Below are 27695 nucleotides of genomic sequence, written 5' to 3'. Positions count from 1 at the left end.
TAGAAGTATTTGCCTAGCCACACACCGATGTTCGGGGGTTAAGATATTAGAAGTCGAAATAAAAATTGACATTAGTCAATGGTGTACAATTATTAAATATATGTTCTATAACACTCCTGTAGCAGTCGGCTCCAAAATAGACAATCTACCACTATTAAATATTTATTCTTTAGCGGAGGCTGTAGAAGAATTTGCCTACCAACACAACGGTGTTCAGGGGTGAAGATAACATTTAATATTCAACCCGAGAATGAACTATACACACCTAAAACCATGACCCATTAATCTATACCATACAGTCTCTACAACGATTGTAAATAACCTCAGAATCGGGGACGCTAAAATGGAAGATACGAAGCCTTAAAAAGGAGTCGTAGGAAAACCGCAAAGAGAGCTCGTCGCGCTCCTTCTTCCGCTGTTTACAACGTCGACACATCCTAAATATTCCATAAAATATATCGTCTTTATATAGTTGCCATAGATTCTATGAATTCTTCGCTCTTTCGCTTGGAAATAGCCGCAACGAAATAAAGCGGCGTTTTTCTTTTTCTGGAGATTCTTGTTTACTGGAGACGACGCGCCAAGCGTCAGTGTCTGTATTCGGACGGATTACAAGGGATAGGTCTGATGGAGGGGCTTTGTCTTGTCTCGTGTAATACCCCGAAAGGGGCGGGATGACCCCTGTACCGTCGAATCGAGAATCAAGTGATATTTCCCGCCATCGTACAAACCCAAGCAGAATGTACCTTACAAAGTGACGTCGAGTGAAACGGATAGAAATAGATAAATTTCGCATCCTTACTGAAGTATCATAAACGCGTACTGAACCCGAGTTGGTACTGGATCATTTCTTTCTCAACGAAATGTATTTCTCAATATAATGGAATTACAAACGACGTGTCGAATACTATATCCCGAAAGGCAAAATTTGTATTACGCTTAATGAGTATTATAATTGATATTTAATTTAAGCGCTGAAAGGAAATTAATCAGATTATAACATCTCTATACTACTAATTGGAGAGAAAACAAAAATAAGACTGCAACGTTAATTTTGTGCCTGGAAATTATCTTTGCGCTTTAATTAATTTGCATAGGAAATATGAATCCTGGAATAACAAAGGAAATGCATTAGAGATGAAGTCTTAGAATACCAAAAGTGCACTTCAAAAGCCGAGCTATTTGGAAACATATAACAGAAAATTTACTGGGTATTTTAGTAATTTCTTATTCCTTCGTTTCGCCACTCCCTCTACCAGCGTAATTCTTAATGTACTTATTTTTATGTTTGCAATATGGAAAATTCAATGGGTAATAATGGATAATTAGTTTACCCAAAACTTGATCGAAACTAGATACACTTTCTTTAAATTGAGATCTAAGCGGCTTTCACGTGACTTCATCATTTTTAGAATGTAAGGCTAGTTTGCGCATTACTTATGTGATTTTCATTGTTAGTCGCATTCTTGAGAAAAATTACCAGTTTTAAAAATCTTTCTATAATGAAATAAGGAATTTATAGGAAGTTCTTACTTTGGCTGTACACAAAATTAGGGGCTTTCTCACGTCTATTTTAATGAACGTCCCGTGTTTAAGCCAATTAATATTGTGTAGTGCCATAATCAACATAGTCAGAGAACACATAACAACATTGATAATTTTTTCCATCGTTAGATAATATCATAGCACACATAACAACATTTATAATTTATTATTTATAATTACGCAGGAATTAATATATATAGAAGTTTCATTTTTATATCAAGGAATACCTCTGCGTATTGTTCCATACCAGAGTGACTGAGAAAAATCATTTCAACCATGTTCTCGGGTATGGAACAATACGCAGAGGTATTCCTTGATATAAAAATGAAACTTCTATACACATAACAACCTTAAGTATGACGTAGAGGTAAATTTTAATTTACAATTTTCCATCACTGTGACGTTAAACATATCTACTTCCGCCACCGGTAGCGACTTTGTCCACTATTCTTCCGGGGAATGTTCGCTTTTTTCATTTGTAGCAAAGGATAACATTATTTAAACAGCTTTCAAAATGAAAATTAACGGTTAGTTTCAGGGTTGGCACAATTTTGCCAAAGGTGGAAAAAACTAGATTTTTCCGTGGTTTTTTCCACCGATTGTTTTCCTGTTAAAAACCGTGTGGAAAATCGTACTTCCATGGTTTTTTCCACCTCTAGTGGTAAAATTCAATAAAAAATAAATAATAAAAGCAGTATATTCTTCTATTCTATTCACTCTTCTTCTGGCCTTTTTTCATCTCTCCTATTTGCAATGACCAAATTAGTCACTCAATAGATGTATCAATGAAAAGAGTTTTTTTTCCATTTTTTCCGGTTTTTACCAGTTTTTGCCAATCCTGGTTAGTTTGGTAAAATAAATACGAATTATTGAATCTCAACATAAATTTAATTATTAAAAACACTCGTTTCGTCGCTAGGGGCAACATATTTAAAATTTCAGATTTATACGCGTTTCGTGTGGAATTTATCGACATCAACCTTCCTTTCCAAGTATGTTGGATTGGCTTGATGTGAAATGGTTCGACCACTAGAGAATAATAAACCTCAGAAAAATAGCAACATTTTCGAGTTATGGTTTTGCTAATCTTCATAATAATTTGTTTTTGCTGAAGACAAGCCGTATAATGAAAACAATGCAGAGACAAGGCTTCAATTATCATATTTCTGGTTAGTGCGTCATACAAACTAGCACCGCCTTTTACCTTAAAACATTCTAATAGCCTCATTAAATGATCAAATGGTAACTTGGCTAGTAAAGTTGACAACTTTGACAATTGAACTAATAGACATGTATCGTTAGCAAAAAGACTATTCTCGAAATAGCATCGGCCACTAGCGCTCCTACCGAGAAAATCGTGAGACCTTTCCACCCAAAAACCAATCCAGTTAATAAAACCATTAGGATGCCGATCTAAAGATATTAGGAATAACTTCATTATTATATTATATTGTCCACGTGTTTAATATTTGGGTGAAAATCTTTCCACGCGCCATGGCGATGTTGTTCTAAAAAAAAACAAGCGTACAATCTTAATTCCACTCCAGTATAGTTACCAAGTTGGCAAAGCATATTTACTAGTAATGCCATTATTAAATAAGTGCTTTAATCGAGTCAACTGTTGCATTAACTGATTAGGACTTAAAATATAAATGAACTGCGAGCGTTACAATTGATTCGGTCATAAGATTTGTGGGAAAAAGAGCATTTTCCACGGAGGAGAATGAAAGTTAAAGCAAAGCCGAGGGCTCAACATAGCGCGAAAATATTTGAAAAAGAAGCTTAACAACGTCTTTAGAAACGCATCGCATTAAGCACGGTTGTCAAAGACGGGGTTAAATGGATGAAGATTCCGAGGGAACAAGATGGGATGAGGTAGGAGTGTTTCTAAAGAGTAATCATGCAAAAATGTTCCGTGTCGAGGGAGACCACACCCAAGACATTACACCCTGAAACTCGCGGACGATGATGAGCTAGAGAAGAGATAGAAAAATAAAGGGATAAAGAAACTACCTCTCGGTCTGAATATTTATATAAGCGAGATTCTCAGACGATAAATTTGTTTTAACAACTAACGAGCGTCGCGTCGGCCTGAATTTTAAATAGACGCAAAATGAAGTAAAATTTGGTTTATTTATCTGTGTAATAAAATTCTGATTAATTTTATTATGAGAAAATGATTTACAATATTACGAAATTATTCACGAAGATGTAATTTTAGAGCTCGGGGAAACGGATTAATTAACCGCCTAAATTACAATTAATCATAAAAAATTCGATTAACTGTTTATTTATGGATATTATTCTCGAGTGTTATGCAATTAAATATGCAACTAATAAGTTTTTATTCGGATAATTTTCGGATATGGATATAAAAGAAATGAACGGAAAATTTCTTATCCAAACGCCGAGCCCTATATGTAATTTATTTAGACTTAGGAAAATTTACTATGATTATTCAAGGTGACAGGGTTACAATGAGTAAGATGGAAATGGAAAACCGAAGAGCTCGGTGAAAATCCCTTTTAACCAGTGGAGGGAGAGAACTCGAAAACTCAAGGGAAATTAACAATCTCGTAAAATGTTAATTAAATGGATTCATTTGTGTGTCCAAATGTATATTAATCTTTGATATCTACCCCTATGGAAATGTCAGAACCAGAGTTTGTACTTTAAGGAAACGTGTCTAAAGTGTGTAGTGCTCGGAATTGTTTATTCATTATACACAAATTTTCCAATTTATTTAAAAAACGTTGGTAAAAAGAATATCATTTTAACTTATTTAATTATGTTTTTTACGCAACCAAGCATTTATTTGAATAAAAGTGGCATTTATTTAAATAATTGTTTGTTTTATTTAAATAATAGGCTTATTCACTTTCGGTTATTTAAACATTTTATAATTTTTATTCAACTATTGGTTATTTAAATAAATATTATTTAAATATCGCCGAGCTTATTTTATTCATGGATAAAAATTAATCGAAATCTGAGCACTAGTTAGAGGGTATTTTTTCCCTATAGGAATTACTACCTACAATTTAAATTTGAAATATCATCCTACTAATTAACACCCACGAGATAAAGGTTTAAGCGTGAGGAATTAATTATTGTTTCTCTTTGTTGTTTGCACGTCTAGGTATGGAGGACTTTGAAAGCGAGGGTTCGAACCTGACGCATAAGATAAGATGAAGAAAGCATTATGGCGGGACATCGTCTTCGCGGCGATCGGCCTCGTGCTCTTCGTCTCGCAGGTTGCCAGGTAATAGACCATCTGCACACTATACCATCTCTCATCCATATACTTCTATTAGCTTCTTTTACTTATTTTCATTCTTTGTCTGCTACTGAATGCTTTTTCGGCAAAGGTAAAAGGAATCTATATTAGAGAGCTGCATATTAAGAAGACACGTTGACATTCCCACCCATTCTCGCTCAAACAATATCTATTCCCATCCATTCCCGTTGAAACCATATACATTCCCGTCCATTCCCGTTGTTGAAACAATATCAATCCCCACCCATTTTCGTTCAAACAATATTCATTCACACCCATTTTCGTTCCAAAAATGTCCATTCCCGACAATTCTCGTTCAAACAATATCCATTCTCGCCCATTCTCGTTCAAACAATATCCACTCCCACCCCATTCCCGCTTAAGGGGGAAGAATACAGTAAAAGCCTCTTATTCGTTCAAGCTGAACGTTTCTGTTTTAACAATTACACAATTAAATTATATTTTTCTTATTATGATGAACCTTCCTCTAGTGCTTAAAATAATTTTAATAATTCTAATTTTAATAGTTAACGAGATATAAGGTCCTAACTAAAGGGTAGTTTGGGCGCTTGCCCAACTTGTTTAGCTCCGGGGTTTCGAATTAAAACGTAATAACTTAATTATTTTTAAATTTAAAATTGTAAAAATTATTTTAGTCACTAAACAACAGGCTGTTATACACTTAAATATTAATTTTATAAGTTAAAATACAAAATTAAAAGAGCTCAGCTTTAAATAGCGCGAAAGTAGACAATGTCCACTATAGTCTTCCCCCTTTAACAATATCCGTTAGCAAACATCCACGTTCAAATAATATCCATTCCCATCCCATTCCCGTTCAAACCATAACCATTCCCCTCCCAACCATAACCATTCCCCTCCCATTCCCGTTCAAACCATAACCATTCCCCTCCCATTCCCGTTCAAACCATAACCATTCCCCTCCCATTCCCGTTCAAACCATAACCATTCCCCTCCCATTCCCGTTCAAACCATAACCATTCCCCTCCCATTCCCGTTCAAACCATAACCATTCCCATCCCATCCCCGTTCAATCCATAACCATTCCCACACCATTCCCGTTCAAACAATATATTCCCATCTAATTCCCGTTCCAACAATAACCCTTCCTATTCTATTTCAGTTCAAATAATTGTCTCACATACATTCCCATTTCATTTGACGTAAATATTTTCTTTTCCGAACCATTCCCGAAATTTCCCTTCCCGATTCAAAGCATAGAGACCAAAGGGAAATCCATTCCCGACGTCAATTTTCTAACCGAAAATTAGATATCAATCCGATTCATGCCCATTCCCCTGGTTAATGGTAAAAAAAAACATTTCCGTGCAGCTCTCTATTTTATACAATTTGTATTGCACGATCTAAATTTTGCCATTTTTAAAATAGCAAACTTTATACAGCCCACTTATAAAATTTATACTTATACAAAAAAGTTATAAATTTTTATATTCCTTTTACATTGGCGTAGTATATTAACTTATGATAAGTCGGTTTCGTAATTTTCTTTTAGTATTTATACTATTAATGTAACCCAACTGTATTCTTATAATGAAATTCGATCCTCTTAATTAGGTAAAAGTTAAACGGAGAGAAAAAGTATACAGATTTCTAGGCTTTTTCAATATTCAGTTGCCTTCTTAGAAGGATATATTCCGAGGGGTAAGACAGTCTCAGATAATCTGTACACCGAGTTCGTGGATCATTTAGCACTGTTAAAGGTACATATTTTCAAGAGTTCGCGAGTTCCATTTAGCACTGTCAAAGGTACGGCAGTGTACACCGAGTTCACAGAGTGTCTTACCCCTCGATATATTCTACCACAGATAACGCAATGATATTATGACGTACTTCCGGTACATCGTCGCCTAGGTTTTAATTGGTTGTTGAAATTCACCTATGATCCTTACATTTGTTGGTCCTACCAATGGAAACAATCTACTTCCGGTAAATCTTTAACAGTTATCCGTTATTATTATTGCTAAACTTTTTCTACGTAGACAACACACAGTTTGAAGTAGCATTTGCCAATTTTAGAGCAGAGTATATATAGAATGTGTAACGACGAACTAGACATGCGGACACTTTACATCTCTGCAGTCTTTAGGTTGTTAGGTTACGTTTTTACTCAGAGCCATAATGTATTGAGATTAACTGTTAACATTAATAAGAAATATCTTTTAAGCAAGGAATAATAATTAGCTAGCCTAATACCCAAGGCACCACATAAGCCATAGTCAGCTAGCGACCTCAATGATATTATTATAGTTTTCCGATTAAAAATTACGCACAAGCATAGCTCACTATTACCGTTAACCTCTAAAAGTTTTGGAAAGGCGAAACCGAAGAACCGGGGACTTACGGTTAAGCATAGTGCTCGGATTTCGATTAATTTTTATCCATGAATAAAGTAAGTTCGGCGGTATTTAAATAATATTTATTTAAATAACCAATAGTTGAATAAAAATTGTAAAATGTTTAAATAATCGTAAGTGAATAAGCCTATTATTTAAATAAAACAAACAATTATTTTAATAAATACCACTTTTATTCAAATAAATGCTTGGTTGCGTAAAAAACATAATTAAATAAGTTAAAATGATATTCTTTTTACCAACGTTTTTTAAATAAATCGAAAAATTTGTGGATAATGAATAAACAATTCCGAGCACTAGTTAAGCATCATATTTAAGTCTTCCAAGAGTGCATGAATTAGTAAGTTTCTATTGAAGTTTAAGCCCTTGAGAGGATTTATCCTGCACGTACATGCACATAATGGATAGGTTTTTTAGTATACCCTTAAGAAAGTGCTTACACATTCAATCTCACGCAGTAATAAAAATATTTGGTTACAATGTTTAAAAAATTACACAACGAATTTCAGACTCTGGAAACTAGCACGGGAAATTAGTGAAATTCCAGCGATACTAATAGGATTACGTTATAAGAATATAAGAGTTCTTAGATACACTTAGAAGTTAGACACACAACGTTGAACACAGACTAAGTTTGAAATTACAACGGTTAGTTATCTGAAAGTATTAGAATTAATACCTTTTATAAGGCTGCAACTGAGTATATGCAAATGCTCTACGTAAGCTTGAACTAGGATTCCCCGAAAACTTTCTTCTAAAGTTCTAATTATGCAGGATTTTTATATATAAAAGTATACTCTGGGAATTATAACTGCCCCTGTAAATATTTATGACTGAAGGACGCTGTTGAATCGGAAAGCGGCTTAAAGTCTTCTAGCTTTGACGTGTTGCCTTCCCACTTTCTGTTTATTTCCTTTTCGTGGTATTAAATTATAATGAGCTTGTCTATTCGGAATTTCTGTTACAAAAATTTAATAAACGGTCCTAAGAGTTTCAACAAATAATAAAATTTTTTCGGTATATTAGATACTAGGTGAAAACTAGTTATAGAGTAGGGAGCTGTTAGCTCGCGTGGCATGAAGAGCTTGCCACCACCCTCCTAGTTTCCTACGCATTGTAACCCGGCCACCTGGCTTTAAAAGTAGATGACTTGGGCTTAAGGGGGTGCCTTGAGTATTAGTTGATTATTATTATTATTATTAACCGCTCGAACTGTCCTTGAGCAGTCTATTCGTCAGGAACAATATTCTTGAACTGTTCGGGTGCAGACTATTGGCTACCGAGAGTAGTTTCTCGGGTCATTCGGGACTATCCGAGCAGTACTTACTCAAAAGCAAGTACCATCAAGGACCCAAGGTTGAGCTCTCTTAAATTCGTTTGCAACAGTTTTTTAGATTAGTTAATACGTGCTCTTAGGATGGAATTTCAGACTATTCGTACAACAAGTTCTGAACTGTCCGGGACGTCATAGTTCAGTCCAAATCAGTTCTTTAAATTGTTCCGGACTTACGAATAGTTTTCACCTACTATATATATTCCCAAATACAACAACTGTTAAGGATAGTATTACAGTATCTACACCCCACGGGTATAATCCCATCCTTACGCGTAATCATAACGTTCCAGAAATGTGAGACAAATACTAAAAAAAAGCTCGCGACAAAAAACAAAAGGTCAACAAACGACTTATAGATCGAATAAAACGAAACCTTAGGAAAATATTCCCTTAAAAATCCCGTCAGAAACGCGAACTATATTTAGCAGAGTGTAAAGAAAAAGGGGCTCAAATGGACTAATGGACTATATAGACGGTGGACAAACTAAAAACTGTTTATTTTTCTTTCCGTTTCCAAATAAAGTGAATAAAACGGGAAGAGACGGATGGTCTCGGGGCGCGAGGGGAGGCCCGTTCGAGCCCCCGCTCTAAGAAGGGCCCCCGAGGCGGTCTAACAGTGTTTTCGAATCTCTCAAAATTACGTTCCTCCCCTCGCTTTCATGGCCGATTTAGACGTATATTTCTCAGCGAGCGCGCAACGGCGGAGACTGCACGCTGAAGGGAATCTTCACCTTCGGGGATTTAAGTCCCGAGAATTGGAAAGGAGAAGCTTTTTCTCAAAAGAAACGTCTCTCCAGACATAGCCTCGGAATACGGGTTATAAAGCGGGGACTACCTATAGTCAACGTTCCTTTTAAAGGAGGCTTAGACGACGCGGATTAGGCAGCAGACTTCACCCTCTTAGATGACTCGAACGAGAGTGACCAGCGTGATTGGAAAGCTCCCGTTCCGCGTGCTGGAGAGAGGAACGATTCTTAGAATTGAAAAACTGAAATGATGGCGGCCGCTTTTGCGAGTCGCGTTTTCTTCTCTCATCCCACAAAACGCCATCAGCAAAGACGATCATCTTCTTTAAGGCGGCAGTTACTATGGCAACAAGTCGCGCTCGGTGATGCACCGTATACCCATTATCCAGCTTCCAACCCGCATCGTTCAAACTTTTTTTTTGCTTTCTTTTCAACTTAGCTTATATAGAAGGTGTAGCTCTTATATCAATATTGCCGTTATACTTTTATGAACCATACTCGAGCAACCACTAAACCCGAAATAGCCTGTCAACTCTCACAAGGAGACGACCCAAGGTGATAATCACCGATTTGGTTCAAACTCGGGTATAGTGTACACCTCCATGCACCTTAAAAACCTGCAAGGAATAAGTTGCGACGGGCTTTCGTTTGGCCATGGCAACCGAAAATGTTTTTAACAACATGATTTGAGATTTTTCCATTGAAAATAACATGGGAATCTGAAGGATTTTAAGGGTCCCCCCTGTGAAACCTTTTAAAAAATGAAAACATTTTAAAATTTCAAAAACGTTAAAAAAAATTTAAATTGATTTTAAAAATTTAATTTAATCAAGTTTAAATGCAATTTGGTCAATTGTGGGACCCTTAAAATCTTTCAGATTCCCATGTTATTTTCAATGTAAATAATTCCAAATCATGTTGTCAAAAACGTTTTCGGTTGCCATGGGAAAACGAAAGCCCGTCGCAACTTTTCCCTTGCAGGTTTTTCAAGTTATATGGAGGTGTACATTATACCCGACTTTGAACAAAATCGGTGATTATCACCTCGGGTCGTCTCCTTGTCAGTGTTTAATTCGCGCAAAAATTAAATTAAATTTAAAACCAATTCATAGATTTAAAAGTTACTAGATTAAATCGAAAAAGCACCTTCAATTCCATCCCAATCTACAGTCCATTGGAACAGTCCAAAATTATTTCCTCCTTAATTCGTCTGTCACATTGCCCCTCCCCTTGGAAACAGCGCTTTCAACCCCAACCCATCTTCAAATGGATTCTTCCAATTAAAAGTTACCACTCCATCCCTAAGCCCGAATCCCATCTTCAAGTTCAACGAAACAGCTCCGTTGTGTACGAAGGATCTTGTTAGTCGAGTTAAGGAGTGAAACGTTGCCCGGGGCCTGTGTATCTTAGGGCCGTTATATAAAATATCGACGGAGAAGAAGAAAAACAGGGGGAGCGGGGGACGGAACGGGGGAGGCGATAAAAGCAAAAATATTCTCCATTCCGTGGAAGTTTGGAGCTCGTTTTTCTCTGTAACGTAGTTTACTAAGCCTTGGCGGAATCGAGCTTAAAGCGAAGGAGGGGGGGGGAGGAAGATACCGGAGGGGGGATGAGGATGAAGAAAGAGAGATGGAGGAAAATACATCTCCACCCCGGGACTTTGAAAGAGGGGAGCAAAAAGATTGGTAGGGGTGGGGTGGAAAGGGAGAAGAAACGGAATCCGGTGATCAGACTGTATTTCCTCCCAGGAAACTGATTACTGCGGACTCTACAAGTGTTCGATTGTGTACAAATGCGGCATTAGCTGCTACATAACCCGGCGGAGGACGGAGCCCAAATTTCAAACCCCCGAACGCCCCCTAGCGACTTCAAATTGAACTTTTCCAATATCGCGGATTTTGCGTTTACGTCTTCACCAGCTTTTCTTTTCGTCATATTGGATCTGGAGGTATACTTGGAGCATATACGAAACTTAATTAATCATTATTAAAGAATGAGCTACGGCCGGAAATTTGTAATTAAAGACCATTTGTCATGTAAAAAACGGCACGCTGCGGAATGTCTCATATATTTTCTATTATAATTAACTAAAGAATGAAAAAAAAATAATTATTAGCTGCTTTTTCGAAGGTTCTATTAGTATCGGTTAGAGCTTGGAGATTGGATTAGAAATATTCGTTTTATTTGTTTTTATCCATAACTGAAAATTATACGAATTAAAACTTATTTTGTTTTCATATTATATTGTTTTATAACCGCGAATAACATAAATAAAAAATTTACCGAAATTTTTGTGAATAATAGAAAATCTGGCGGTTAATTTATCTGTTCCGCCGAGTATCGGTATATCGAGTAAAATAATACTTTACATAAGTAACATAATATAAATAACTATGAAATTTTCTGTTCTCCCAATGCGAATTTTTTATTGATAGTATGTTTCGCCAATGACAACATTTAGATCATTAAAAGGAAACATGTACCTTTGCATGTTTAAGTAACTTTCAATGGGTGCGCGGATTAATACAACGCGTGTAAAATGAAAAAAAATTATATTTCTTTGGATATTTACATAAAAAAATATTTTAGTCTTTAACCATTTAAGAAAATTGGTCCCTCACTATTTTTTATTCCGAAACATATGGTTCAAGCGAATAAGATGAAGAAAATTAATATTACTATCCTAGTATAATATTATTAACTTCTATTTAAACGTAACGTGGCTAAGGACTGGCAACCATTATCAATTATCGGAGACGAAAAATAAATTCCTTATTATAAATACTTACATTTCATTATGAGACCAAAGGACCAAAAGAAACTTCTACCTTTAAGTGTCATAAAAACTGATATATCTCAGTTTCATAATTTACTTCTTTTAGTGTCATAATAACTGACATCTTTCAGGTACATCTGATATCTTTCAATGTTATAATAAATGATATCTTTCAATATTATAGTAAATGATAACTTTCAATGTTATAATAAATGATATATTTCAATGTTATAATGAATGATATCTTTCAGTTTCATAATAATTGACATATTTCAATATCATAATAATTGACATATTTCAATGTAATAATAACTGATATCATTTAGTGTCATACTTATGTTATTTATAGTTAATAAAAACCGCCTATGGACTATAATGCAGTTATATTATGCATAATAAAAAGGCGGTCCAAAAGCTAAACAATAACAAATTTAAAGTAATAATAAAACTTACAAAATACTCGGACCAATTGGTGGAAAATTCATTTTGCGCGTGAAAATACGCCGCCTTGCTAGGGTATAAAAGCAGGTAAATTAGCCTACTATACCTCACAATGTAAACGTATTTTTGTAATCGGTCAATAGGTTTTCGAGGATAAAATTAAAACGCGAAACTCGGACCAAATAGATCTTAGAGTCAGTACCCCGCAGTTAATCTGGCTTGTGACTATCTAAACCGAAAACAGAAGCTAACCCTAAACATAAAAAATTTCAAAATGCATTGGAGGATGAAATGTACGATAAGTTAAAGTTAAAATAAACCACCTATAGACTAAAATATAGTTAAATTAAATTATATTTATAATGTAATTGAAACAGATAAGGGCGAAATTGTTTCCAAAATTTCATTAATAATGGCCAAAATATGACCTATTAGAAATTCAATTGACTCTTAACGTTTAAAAAAAATCAAAACACTAATAGGCCTCACGATTCTAATTTAAGCTCCTCTGATAAACCGTTAGCTGATCCATTCCATCAGTTAATACTTTATTCAGTCCAAAACTGTACTTATTATCGGACTCGCAACTAGTCAGCGCCTAAGCCCATTGATTTACGCTAGTCCAATCAAAATAAAAGCAAATTAATCTAAACATTTCTAGTGATTTTTTATTTCATCCTTGGGTAGTGTATGGATGGGCCCTTTCGGTCCCTTTAAAAGCGTGGAATGAAAATGACTACGAAGCTAAAGAGAGTTTCCACGTTAGGCTGCCAGGCAAGACATACTGTCCTAAAGCGAGCGCTGTGGGATAGAGAGGCTAATGGAGTTTTCTTTACGGTTCGACGATTTCGGGGATGGACGCTGAAAGAGGGGGGGGGGTTACGAAATCAAATTAGTGCCACCCCTGCCCCCTGCCTATACGCGACAAATGGTGCAATTACCAAACGAGAGATCCGGGCCTGGAATACCTTTAAACCCGAACCAACCCCGTTTACTAAACTTTTCAAATGATCTTTTAGAGTCAATGTTTTTAAACCGAGACCGAGTGAAGCCGGTTATTTTGTCTCGCAACGGTCTAAATTAAAGTTTCGACTAAATTTTAATGATCGTAGTAGAAGAATGTACTTTTCCCACCGCCCATCCGAGATCGATCGCATCCGGATTTGCTGGTGGTCAGAGGCAGCTCGACTTTCCAAAGAGAGATATTTGAATTGGAAATTTAATTAGAAAAGCGAGCAAAACCAAATTCTTTCCAAATGAGCCGCCCCTTTTCTAGCCCCAGTTTATCCCTCCCCCTCCTCCCGGTCGGTTCTCTTTGTGTCCGTTGCTAGGACGATAAGTCAAAGCCAGCTCTGCGTAATCGAGATTACTCTGTTATCGGCGGATATAATTAAATTAAAAGGGGAATTCGGGGATTTAAACGTTAATGTAATTGACAGTCTTTCTCCGTAGAAGGTCTAAATACAACGTGTTTTGGTTTTGTTATCTTGAAAATTGGAGATAATATTTTATGGAAATACAAGCGCAATCCAATACGATCAACAGGAAATAATTAATGATTAATATTAATTAAAGTATAAAATAATTAATCAAAACAATTACTTGTAGTTTAGATCGTATAAGATCAACACTAATCAGTTGAAATCCCTTAACGTCAAATATTAAAACAATTACTTGCAGGTTAGACCGTATAAGATCAACACTAATCAGTTGAAATCCCTTAACGTCAAAAGGGATTTTGAATAATCTCCTAAAGTATGTCAGTTTTAATTATTAAACGCAACCAGAAGTATTTGGTATTTATTTCACACATATCTGATCCACAATAGGTGATTCTGAAATATAATATCGACAAATTAAATATAATTATAAAATTTTATTATTTATAAATTTGATGTTTACCAAGGAGTAGTATTATCGTAATTTCATTAAAAAGTAGTTTTATTATTAATAAATTACTTATTACTTATAAATTATTAAAAACAATAATTAAACCAATTAAATATAATTATAAAATTTTATTATTTATAAATTTTATGTTTACCAAGGAGTAGTATTATCGTAATTTCATTAATAAAGTAGTTTTATTATTAATAAATTTAATTTAAATTACTTATTTCTTATAAATTTTTAAAAACAATAATGAAATAAATTAAAATTTATTATTAAAATTTATTATTTATATTTACCAAGGAGTAATATTATCGTAATTTCATTAAAAAAAGTTGTTTATCAATAATAAATTACTTCTTACTTATAAATTATTAAAACTGTTTAATTATTAATAATAGTAATGAAAAAAGATATTATTTATAAATTTAATGTTTACTAAGGAGTAATGTTATCGTAATTGCATTATGAAATTCGATTTTTGCTTAGTATTAGGTCCTTTCCATACCGCCTGGCAGCACTGCCCTCAACACTAAGCTCCGTAGAATAATAAGGGATCAATTCATGATTGGTGGAATGATTGGTAAACTCCAAACGTCAATAAGTTTTATCATTATTAAATTTCCCTTATAATTATTTATGACGATAACTTTTAATTCCTTTAATACCCCTCTACTATTAACAAATTGGTCGCGTATAATGAAAACAAGGCTTAGTTTTACGCTTAAGAGTGTGAACTTTCGAAAATATCTTTAAATAACATAGTTCTAAGAAGCTGCAACGTTTTAAAAGTAATTAAAATTCCCCTCCGAAGAAGTTTCGGGTAGTATGCGCGTTGAAATGAAACTTCAAGGATTAATTTCATCTTCCGGAACAGAATGAACTAAGCTAAAATATCCCGAGGGCTGCTAGCGAAACGTCACGCAACCTTGTAAGTAATGAACGGCTCCGAAACAAAAAAGGATAAGGTGGTAAGAACACCTTCTAGCTCAAATTCCCACGTTCATTTTCACACGACGTCTCTTCGCTAAGAAACTAACGTTGTACTCTCCAGACTTAAGTCAAGCTATCCTCGCAGCGTGTCGAAATTCCACCAATGCGTGGACAAAAATAAATCATTAGACTAGAACAGCTGCCGAGACTCTCACATATTCTCGCAGCGAACAATTCCCAATTTCCTTTATTTCGGTACGCCTTTTTTTTCTATATTGGAAAGGGTGTTCACTTGATAGTACGCGTGTAAACTCGGAGTAGGGTAAAGTCACGGAAGATCCTAGGCATCGCCAATAGCGGAGTGTTTATAGATTTCGTGGAAAATGTGTCAGTGTGACTGGTGTTAGACCAGTCAGCGTATCTATACATTTATGACCAGTAGCTGACAACCTAAAACCTACGCTTCATACGTTATTCAACGCTGTCAAGGTGACCTTGCAGAAAAGGCTAAAACAAAAAAGCTCGGCATGGAAGCCAATTTTAGGTAGTGTTTAGAGGTGGGCAAAACGGATAAATTAACTGCCAAAATATCGATTAACCATAAAAATTGCGGTTAACTGTTTATTTATAGATATTATCCACGGATAGAAAGGGATTTAACATGCAACAAATAATTTTATTTTTCGGATAATCGTCGGTTGTGGATAAAAAAAGATAAAGTGATTAATTCTTATCCAAACGCCGACCTCTATTAGTGTTACTCTAAAGGCTAGTTCCCACTTAGCGAAAAATACATTTTTCGCGAAGCGAATTGACGCATGCGAATGAAATTTAGTGAAGCTCAAAGCTACGACGAAAATTAAATTCGTCGCGAAAGTCTCGAAAATTCGTCAAGTGGGAACTCGGCTTTAATTTATTAAGTTTTGAAATCAATGGCACAATTATTCATCGATTTATTTGTATTTAGGGGCAATGACTAGCTTTAGCGTGGTTCCCTAACTCTCCTTATTCTCTTTTAACATACTTTTGGGTCTTATGTCGCTTTTGCTAATACCCGAGGCACCACCTTCAGCCATAGTCTTTATGCAATTTTTAATTCCTTTATACCAGGTGGCCGGGTCAAGCATTCAACAGCTCCCTACTTTTACTATTACCGCTAACAGGAATCCATAGCTCTACTTGGAATGCTTATCGCGGCAGATTTTCGTCTCGATGTGACTGACGATTTTTTTGACGTCACTATGTTAACTTAACAAACAAGTACGTGAGATTGGAGCGCGCAGAGTGATCATACCATACGCGATACGGCAGAATAAGTATTCCAAGTAGAGGTATGGATTCCTGCCGCCTATGAGCAACAAACACAGCACACCACACAAGAAGAACGCAACCCGTCAAAAGTCGTGTATTTTCTTCGGTACAGTTTTCATTGGTTAGACGCTTTAGTGCCTGCTGTCGTCGGAAGGGGAAAATTCGGAAATTGTCTACCCCCTGTGAAACATTCAGCGTTAAGGCTCGTCCAATGAAATTTGTTAGCGTGTTTAAAGGCTAGCTGCGTTCTCCTTGTATTTGTTGCTCCTAGCTAGCAGTAAGATCGTTACCCCTAAAATTAGACAATGAACATTGTTTAAGACAGAAAATTTATCATTATCTGTTTTACCATAAGCCTATCATAAGGTCCAAATAAGTACGCCCATGGTAACGGCGTTATCATGGAGAGAAGAAAATTAACGTACGACGATAGGGCAGTAGCGACATCTTCTTTTGCAAAATATTATCTTACTTGGCAGAGCAGCCACGCCCGGGTTGCTAAATGCCACACAAAACGCGTCTAAATCTCAAATTTGAAAAATAAATACCTTCATAAACACAACTCTTATTTCTAATAGCGATTTACAGGTTCTGATTAATCATTTTGCAAAGATAAATGTTAATTTTATGTTTTAAAGCGATAAAATTGTGAATAAGCCTTGACTACGATGCTAAGCTCTCGCCGCGGATATTTTTCCCGCCTGGTTCTAAGTTTAAAGAGATTCGCGCACGCCTTCTGGGCATTCATTATGCATTTCGCGAAATTTATTTCAGAAAGGCATAGTTGAGGACGTTACCACTAGGAGGTGCAGATTTTGAATACCTACCTCTTAATAACGGGTATGTGATCGTCAAAAATTTGGCCTAGACCTTTGCTTATGGGTACCTTATGATAGGCTTTTACCGTATTGGTTGTCTTTGGAACCATTTTCTATACAGGCGATTTCTCACAAATCTTCCGTGATTTTTTTATAAGTATTTTGTGATTATTTTGATAGATAATTTTCGTGATTTCCGATTAATTTTTAATTTATTTAATTAATATTATTGGTCATGCTTTTAAAGATTTGATTTTGTTTTGGAAAAACACTACGACGACTTCAACGAATTCTCCATTTGATCTAGAGCTCGGTGGAACAGAAAAATTTACCACCAAATTTTCAATTATTCATGAAATTTTGGTTAATTGTTTATTTATGGATATTATTCGCGGTTATAAAACCATTTAATATGCAAAAAAATAAGTTTTTATTCGTATAATGTATAAAAACAAATAAAACGGATATTTAAGTTGCGCTCTTTGAAAAGTAGTTTTTAATAATATAAGCGAATTTGTTTATGATCGATAACGGTCTAAATTAATATGGAACTGTGTAACTTCAAATTGGAATATATTAACTATTTAAAATTTAAATTTTTAAAATAAGATGTTTTGGACATATTTTTAAGTTTTTATTCATAGGCTTCGGTAACGGGTACATTCGAATAGTTCTATCGTAGTGATACACTGTGGGGTATCGGAGTGGTAAACATTTTCGCCTCGCAGCAAAAGGAGACGGGTTCGATCCCAGCTTAAGGCACTGGGTGAAAACTCGGAACGGCTCCTTCTGCGTAGAGTTTGTAGGTTATCTCCCCACTGGTTAAAGGGATTTTCCCCCGAGTTCTTCGGTTACCCCTTTCCCTAAAAACTTGTAGAGGTTTACGGTAATAGTTAGTGTAGGGAGCTGTTTTTTTGCCACGACCCTCCTACGCATTGTAACCCGGCCACCACAATTAAAGGAAATAAAATCCCTAGATGACTGGTCCTTGTGGTTAAAGTGTAAAAAGTTATGTCCTTTAAAATTACCATTTTGAATTAAATTAATTTAAACGAAGAAAAAATTGTATTTAATAATTTCGAGATTAGTAATTGAATACTACGTTATTTCCTTTTTGAATATTTTCTTTAAAATAACACAATGCGAAGAAATTCTAATAACTTTGAATGTTTAACAACATTTAAGTCTTTAAAAGCTTGATTACAGATTTTAAATATAAAGATTAAAGCGTCAAATTGTACGTACTAAAATAGGGGCGCGGAAGAATATATCTATATTAAATATCTGAATACTTAAATACTTAAAAACAATTACAATTCAAGATTATTCTTAAATGATATTTTACGTTTCACAACCCCGCATGGTGCCGCGAATTCATGGACGCTCGTTGGGCTTAATCGGTCCATGTTAGTGGTTAATATATTGAGTCGTATTGAATTATAAAAATATTGGAATAAATAAGGTCCTATAAAGGATTGAAAATAGAGTTTAAAATGTCTAACTTCATACGGTTTATGATCTAAAATTGATAAAAAAGTTTAAAATAAATACTTAAACACTCTAGAAAAGGACTTAATTTGGAGAGCAGAAGGTGTAAATATGTTCTGTGGCATTGGAAAACGTTAGAGGTCTAAATTAAAACCTTTATTTCTAACAGTGTACAATTTTGATGTATATTGTTTAAATATTTCATAAACGTGCATGCGTTGAAGTGAGTTACTAGTTTTATTTGGTATGTTGTAACAGAGTACTTGGATCGATATACGGCCGAACTCTGATATTAGCTCGCCTTCACAATGTGCTGATACCGTAAAACTTAAATATTTGCGTTTGTGGGACAACAGAACTTAGTCAAAGGGCAAAGTTATAATAATTTTAAATATTAGCAAAGTAGTTATAATAGAAACTATTCAGAAGTTGACCCCACCCTTTAACGTCGATGGAGTGGTTAGCACCTTTTGCCTCACAGCCAGAATAATAATAAAAATAATTGGTTTTATTTAACTTCACTTAGAAAAAATATAAATACATTAACTTTATAGTCAAATACCAAAAAATAATCACAAAAATAAAAAAAATAATATTGGTATAATATAAGTTACATGTTTGATAATTTAGTAGAAGGGGTTATCTCTTATAAATTTTTTCGCCTTTTTTTAAACTACGTAAAAAATTATATCATTCGTTATACATTTACTATATAAATTAGCACCTTTATAGAAAATAGATTTTAATCTTTTGGCGGTTTTTACCTTTGGTAGGCTTAGGACATTATTTGGCTTTGTGAATGTAGTTTTAGGGTTATTTAATAAAAAATTGTTATTTTTATAAGTACTCCTTAAAGTTATCTTCCCGGTGGTTAAAGGGGTTTTTCCCGGAGGTCTTCGTTTACCGTTAACAGTAATAGGGAGTGGTTGGCTCGAAGGGCATGAAACCAGGTCTCCTGATTAAATTTCGCTAAATGATCCGCCGTTATATTAGGGTCCATAGAAATCTCCATCGAATTTACGAAGGTACTTCTATCATTTCAATGATCTAAATAGATATTTCTAACGTGTGATAAAATTAATTACAACTATTAATCACAAAAGACCAAATATCTTAAGACTAATTTAATAGTCAATTTCTTATTGGGAAGATATACACAAAACAAAGTTGACTTTAAGATCAAGAAAAAACTATACATAATAAGTAGTATGTCAATATAAAACCCGCGTAGTTTGTAAAGCAACCACTAGATGTCACGGTCGTATCCTTATCTAAAGGCTCGACGATCTCCCGTTCCGTCGAAGCTTGATAAAAGAGTCGGTGGGGCTTTCATTGAGACCAGTTCCCATACGGATTGGAATAGCCGGGAAGTGGGACCAATTTCTAGTTAGAATTTATAGATCGGACTGAGATAGCCGCGTATTTAAGGATCAACCGAGCGCGCTAAATTATAACGGTACGCGTGGTTCCTCGCTCGTAGACTTTACCATTCAATCTGGCTTTGATTCGCCCTATTATGTCGTTGGGTATCGAGTATAAGCGAACGCTACGGAAGAGGCCTTCTGAAAGGCAGATTCTAAAGGCGGATAAGGCGAGCTCCTCTTCTCGCTGGAGGTTTCGGGAAGCGGTATTACCATTATAAGTGGGGAGTTGGCGCGTCTATTATTTACAAAATGTCGGCTGAATTGCCCTTTGCGGGACCTGCCTTGTTTACACATCTCGTTACAGAGTTTGAGAGCGTTCCGTCGTTGTAACGAGCACTCTAAAGCTATTCATTAATATTTCACGTGTAAATCCGTATAAATCCGCGAACGCCACTGCGAATTTCAACTTATTGGGGATGAATTGTAAGCTAAGTCGTAGCCGCACCAGTTACTTAGAGCCTAGAGCCTGCGGTTTGGATAAGAAATATCTAGGGCTGTGCGAATATTCGATCATCATCGAGTACCCGACGTTTTTTGAGGTCGAGTACTCAAAACTCGAATTCGAATAAGAAAATTTAAATACTCGTCGATTATCGAGTAGTAAAAATTGGCCTTATTCGAGTACTCGACTACTCGAATAAACCGCTTGCTAAACTCGTCGAGTTATTTCCACGTCGATAATATTCAGCCCGTCGTGTAATCGTCTAAAAAACGCCAACCTCCCCCTCTAAAAGAGTCTCTTTCTCTTCGTCTAGCCCTTTTCTCCACCGATGAACCGATGAAGCGTTTTATTTTATCTTCAACGCGCGGCTGCGCAGTACACAGCTATGATATAAATAAATGCCACCGTTGCCTGGTACTCTAAAGCCCCATTTTCATGCTCGCTGGTAGCGGATAAAAATCGTCAAAATTCGCATCCGCCACTCGCAAGCGTGAAAATAAAGCTAAAATATCTGTTTGAAACAGATCGACGCGGAAAGTGAAAAAGTGTATAGATGAAGCGGATTTTTTCGATTTTTACCCGCTACCAGCGAGCATGAAAATGGGGCTTTAGGCATACGGTACGACGGCTAGCTTTGAATTGGTAGTAGTAACAAGTAAGGCGGACTTCCTGTACTTCTAGAACTTTCTCTAAAGTTTCGGTTTCGAATCGAGCTTCACTTAGGCGGTTTTTCACGACTCTGACGGCGGCGTTTTTCGGGTGTTAGGCTTAACAATTAAAAACCGTACGGAACTATGTTAAAGCTAAGTAGAAGAATAATATAATTAAGTTAATTTAGATTTTAAAGTTTTTCTTTAATCGACAACCCCGGGCGATTTTTCAAACTACTCGAGTACCCGAACGATTTTTCTTAAATACTCGATACTCGAATAAGGAAAAATTTTAGCTTAATCGAGTACTCGAGTACCCGACTCGACCAAAATTTTACCCGACTCGACTACTCGACGAAAGATTGTCGAGTACTCGATACCCGACTCGATCACCAAAAACCACTACTCGCACATCCCTAGAAATATCCGATTTATTGAATTTATATAGTGTTGTAAGTCGGAAAATTTCCGTAAAATGACCGAGACCTTTTTTCCGGAAAATTTTCCCGAATAAAATTAAAAAGGTTTAATTCCATGATTAGTCTAATATATTGTTTGCGAATTTAATCGCCTTATTTTTCGTATCTAAAAGTAAAACTAAACCTCTAGACTATTTTAAACTGATTAACAATGTAACGCTATTAATGTTTTGTAGTATGTTTACTGATAATAGACATTTTATATCGGTAAAAAGGTTAAAAAAAAATATTAAAAACCTTTAAAAAGTAATTTATGTTTCAATTTTTTATTTTTCCGATTTCTGGAAAATTTTCCGCATTTTATTTTTCCGGAATATTAACAACACTAGTTTTAATCCGTAACCGAAAGTTATACGATAAAATCCCAATTTTTTAATATTAAATCGTTTTGCAACCGCGAATATCCATAAATAAACAGTTTAACGAAATTTTGGCGGTTAATTTATGTGTTCCACTGAACTCTATTTGAGCCTGATCTAATTTTTCGTACACCTACACTGTATAATTATTTAGAGTTTTCGAGCCCCTATGACAATTTTAAATTTAAGAACACCGATACGATTTTTAATTGTCGATTATTTGAACTTTCGAACCAATAGGATGATTTTAATTTTTCGAACCTCTAACATAATTTGTAATTTTTGAAAATCCTAAGATAATTTGTAATTTTTCAAAGCCCTAAGATAATTTTAAATTTTCGAACCCCTAAGATTATTTAAAAATTTTAAAATTATGATTAATTTGAACTTTAGAACCCCCATGACCATTTGATATTTTATGACTTCTAACATAAATTCAAATTTTGAACCCTTACTATAATTTGAAATTTTCGAACCCTTACGATAAATTAGAATTTTCGAACCCTTACGATAAATTAAAATTTTCTAAACCTTACGATAATTTTACATTTTCGAACCCTTACGATAAAATCGAATTTTTGAATCCTTACTATAATTTAAATTTGTTTAACCGTTACGATAAATTAAAATTTTTGAACCCTTACGATAAATCCCAATTTTTGAACCCTTACGGTTAATTCAAATTGTCGAACCCTTACGATAAATCCCAATTTTTGAACCCTTACGGTTAATTCAAATTGTCGAACCCTTACGATAATTGAAAATTTTCGAGCCCTTGCGTTACCTAAAAATTGTCTAACCCATATGACATTTTTTAAATCATAATTAAAGCAACACTCTTGTACTATATTTATATCTTCCTGCTAAACAGTCTAAGAAACAATTTTCGACAACCATGGCGGTCGTTACATTAAATTCCAATTAAAAAGACCGGGTTCCATCTGAAACCATATTATAAAAGCTTAATTTATTTCCGTACGAATCTGATTTAAAAATAAAGAAATGTAATAGGGCAGAGGATATTCCGTCTCTGCAAAAAGGCCCAAAGAAAAGTATCCGGTTCCGTTGGCGGAAAAGACCAGCAGGTATGGGAGAAACAGGCAGCCCAAACCAATTTTTAAAAGCTTGTATCGCTCGCGCGCAAAGCTTCTTCGGGTGCTGGAAACCGAGGGTGGGAAGTGAGGCGTCCAATAGGTCTTCTTAAGGGCTAGGTTGGTAGCGCGTAGATTTCACCTTACGTCGTTACCTTCGACGAGACTGTCAGCTAAGCCGGGATCGTAACTCGGAAGAAAGAGCAGAAAACTGTCTAAAAAGAAATGGATCGGTATGTCGAGCTCGGGTTTGGAGCCCATTAGTTACGAGGCTCCAGCTCACGGATGTCAGAGCCAGCTGTCCCACCAAGCTGACGCTCGCTCCAAGTGCTCTATTTGTTTCCAACCCAATGTCTTTTCCGCCTTACCCCCGTTCCTCGCTTTGAGCTAGGGTTTTCCCCCTATTAATTTATAACCCGTGGTATTTTTCCATCCACGCGTCTTTTAAAACCCCCATACGGTTACATTCGATTGGTCGAGTCCGATATTATAGGGCTATTTCGTATATTCCGTAGTCAGTCGAACCCTTTCCGATTGATAGTCCAACTTCGTGTCCGAAATAACGCGTATAGCTTGGCACTCGACGACATTCCATACCCGGAACTTTGCGACCTTCCACCAGGTTACGCCTACGTATGGAATACGCTCTAAACCCGCGTTACGGAGTCGCGAATGGTGGGTGGAATAACTGAAGGAAATGTCAATTTGATATTCTTTTGACGCGTTCCAAAAGACGCTTTTCTCTATGATATTCCGTTAGGTCGGAGAAGAAAACTATTTTATGACGAGATTTTTCTGGTAGGCCCATTTTTTGGCGGCAAACTGAGACAGCCTCGAAAGTAGATCACGTCGATTTTTTTAGACTTTTCACGTCCCGTTTAACTTTTGCTTATATCGTATATAGCTTTCGCGGTTTTGCTTTCGAACATCAATTTATCCATACCTTTTTTTTCCTTCGAATACGTTTTTTAAAATAATATTTTGTTTTATCGCTTTAAGCAATGGGTATAACCAGAAGCTTATAATATATATCCTACGAAAAAAGTATCTATCTAGAAAATTAAAATTAAACACGCATCTTCGTATTCTTGACGCGGATTTTATTGAAATCGAAATTTACCGAGTAGGGATATTTATCTATAAATTATATTTTACCGATGAAATAGTTTTAGAAAATCAAAATATGAGTCTTCCCTTGAACTTTTTTATTCCTAAACGTGTTTTGAAAAATTAACGGGAGCCTGATAGGGATAATTTCTATGTTGAGACGAACCAGGGATCATGGTCGAATTTTTCACCGGCACGAGTGAAGTGTAAGGGCAAACGTTACAGCTTACAGGCGTTATCTTTTGGTAGAGGTCGGGGATGGTTAACTTTTATTCAATAGATAAAGCTCTCAAAATTATTCGTAAAATGTTTTCATCAAGTAATTTATATTTCTGTATTATCCGATTAATTTTTTGATAAATTTGTAAAATTAATCGTAAAAACGACGTTTTTTCGATAAAAAGCTCAAATTTTCAGAATAATACATGTTTTTTAATCATTTTCCGAAATATTAACCGGTAAATTTCTTTGTTTACATTTTTTTCCCGAAAAAACAATTTAAACATGGATAATGATTAACCGTTCCCGACCTATATCTTTTGGACTGATTTGATTTTTATATGGAAAAGGAACTTATTTTTCAAAATGCACATTTTTCTAAATATAAATAAATAACGTCTTGCCAAATTGATATTTACTTATTAATCAGTTATAATATTCCTATGAAATAGTTATAAAAAGTCACTATAATAATGGACTTTACTTCAGTGGGTGACTGTGAAGGTAGAAATATAATATAACAATATTGCATTTTTTATAAAAACTTTTACCTCCTCGAAACCCGGCTTGGGTTATCGAAATATTAGTGTGCAGGACCTATAAATACTTTGATAATGAAATGATACTAAGGAAATTTAGTAAAGAATAATGGCTTTAAAAGTCGCTTGATGACTTAGGCCTAAGGTGGTGCCTTGGGTATTAGCGTAGCTGATTATTATTATTATTATTATTATAAATTTAAATAGCGATTTATTAAAAAACAAAGCACGGGCCCTGGTAATTCCTACAAACTTCAGTCACCTCCTCGTCGGGGTTTTGTGTAGAATTTATTCAAATCATTATTTTAAAAATAATGAAGCTAGGGAAGCAATTCTTAAGATTATTAATTTCGGTACCTCTCTTGAATATAAGATAATTAATTTGCCCTTGTATCTACCCCGAACTTCCAAAATTACAAATGTTATTATACAGGCTAAAATAATATTTGGTTTCGAACTAATTACCATATGCGGTGTATACGTAAAAATCGCGGCAGGTTTCCGTTTGGGTTGATAATTAACCAATTTTTCAATTGGATTTATGTAACCATAAGTCAATAAATTTTTCCATAAGTTTGACTCATCCTAGTCTGCACATGCTTAATCTTTGCGGCGAGTATTTTCGATATAGTTTGCTTGATCGCAATTTTCTGATCTGCCAGTTCTCGCTTGTCAAGAAGTTTTTTCCGAGCTCCTCTGCTAAAAGTTATCAATCAATTATTACGCAAAGAGACGTACTTATGGAAAAATATTATAGACTAATGATGTTAAATTTTAAAGGCTAAGCCTAAGATGACGCAGTTACGTATTAACGGAAAATATTATAACGATTTATAATAGATACAGTACAATCATTTACCACCAGGCATAAAAAACTATATTAGCATTTACGCTATTTTTAAAATATATTTTAAAAATATATTTTAATTTACGCTATTTTATTTAATTCACAAAAGCATGTCGATTAGACTTAGCAAACGCTTATTTTAAAATTGAACGTTTTAGCCATATTAAATTATTAGATTTTAATTGAAATGTAGTAAATTCTTAATGTCTGATAAAAGTAATTGCTATAGAGTTTTAGGATTTCCAATTATTTGGGGGGCTGGGGTGTGAGTCCACGGGCTAATTGATGCTTGCTCTATGTACCGGGCTCTGTATGTAGCGTACAAGAACCGGAGAGTGCGCAGGGCAGTCACGAGGTCACGGAGGTCACGAGCGGCCAGGCAGTTCCTTACCATGGTCCTCGACGACCACGGCAGGAATCGAGAGAAAATCTACCCATGTGCGATGAAAAAAAACCGTCTTTCGACTCCAGGAAAGGTGGGCCCATCAGGTGAGCAGCCCGTTTCAATCCATCTCTCTCTGGACTTGTACTAGACGTGCACGAACCATTCTTTTCCTTACGTACGTTCGTAGTTGGAATTTAAGTCCCCAAGATGGCGCTTTTCAAACTACGAACGGAGCCTATATAGACAGTCAGTAGTAGAAAAAACAACGTATTAAAGCAAGTGTCGGCTCAACCTGAAATAACTCTTATTTCAACAGATGTCGCTAGCGTCGAAATCAAAACAAGATAGTTAAGCTAAATTTTGACCCAAAAGGTACCCCTCGCGTTGATTGGGTCGTTTGTAAAATTGTCAACGTAAATTAAAGTAATTTTTTACAATATTTTTAAGCGATATATAATTAAGGCTAAAGTCCACTAAGTAGAGTACAAGTTGTCTAATTATAATAATTATAAATCATTCTCTGGCGACGTTATTATTTCGCTCTTTTGAATTTTAGCTTCCTTTGCCATTAAAAGATGGCACCACGCTCTTCAGTAAAGTCGTTTTTTCGAAGAATCGAATAGATTCATTGCCATCTCTAATAACAAGGGCCTTATCACAATGATAGAGCCGACAGTTGCTTTAAATAGAAAATAACAATATATTTTATTTTCCCATTTTATTTAGAACGAATCGGGTTTTCTTCCATTCCCAGATTAGATTAAATGTTGAAATTCCTTTTATTATCTTATAAAATTAGTTTTTCCGTAGTTTTTGCTATTATTAACTTTGTGTTTATGGACGCTTAAAGGAGTTGTGAAAACCTCCAGCCTGTAAAATCCCACCCAATAGAAACTGCCCGCACTGTGCACCTATGACTGAACAGGAACTGAGGTTTGACGGTATCTTTAAACAGGCTAATTTAATAGTTTTAGTACGCGTGATTTTGTACCGCTATTAAGGCTAGTTCTCACTTGGCAAATTTTCGAGACGAATAAAATATTCGCACAATGAAAAAAGACGCGGTTTTTTCGGTCGCTGGGGAAGCGGTTCTCACCTTAGCGCGAAAATTTAAAAACGCTGAAAACAACTCGTGCGGGTTTTTAGTTATGTTTTAGGCCTAACATAACATATCAGTTCAAAATGAACCAAATGGA

The 27695-nt window shown here is 35.3% G+C and overlaps 1 protein-coding gene across 6 annotated transcripts in view; it reads left to right on the top strand.

Annotated features, from left to right (window-relative positions):
* GluClalpha (glycine receptor alpha 1) overlaps positions 1 to 27695 on the top strand; it is a 151463-nt gene that overhangs the window by 46700 nt on the left and 77068 nt on the right. For 5 of the 6 annotated variants that reach the window (XM_090159050.1, XM_090159046.1, XM_090159049.1 and 2 more), the window contains exons 2-3: positions 4685 to 4807; positions 26433 to 26603. In XM_090159050.1, the coding sequence (XP_090015176.1) occupies positions 4734 to 4807; positions 26433 to 26603 (245 nt within the window). In that variant the 5' untranslated portion in view covers positions 4685 to 4733. The remainder of the gene's footprint in view (positions 1 to 4684; positions 4808 to 26432; positions 26604 to 27695) is intronic. The other variant, XM_090159051.1, reaches the window with a different exon arrangement.

Source organism: Leiobunum rupestre, chromosome 9 (genome assembly GCF_980474605.1).
Source record: "Leiobunum rupestre chromosome 9, qqLeiRupe1.1.hap1, whole genome shotgun sequence".
NCBI classification, from domain to species: Eukaryota; Metazoa; Arthropoda; class Arachnida; order Opiliones; family Sclerosomatidae; genus Leiobunum; species Leiobunum rupestre.
The sequence above is the reverse complement of the archived record's forward strand: the minus strand, read 5'-3'. Positions and strand labels throughout refer to the sequence as shown.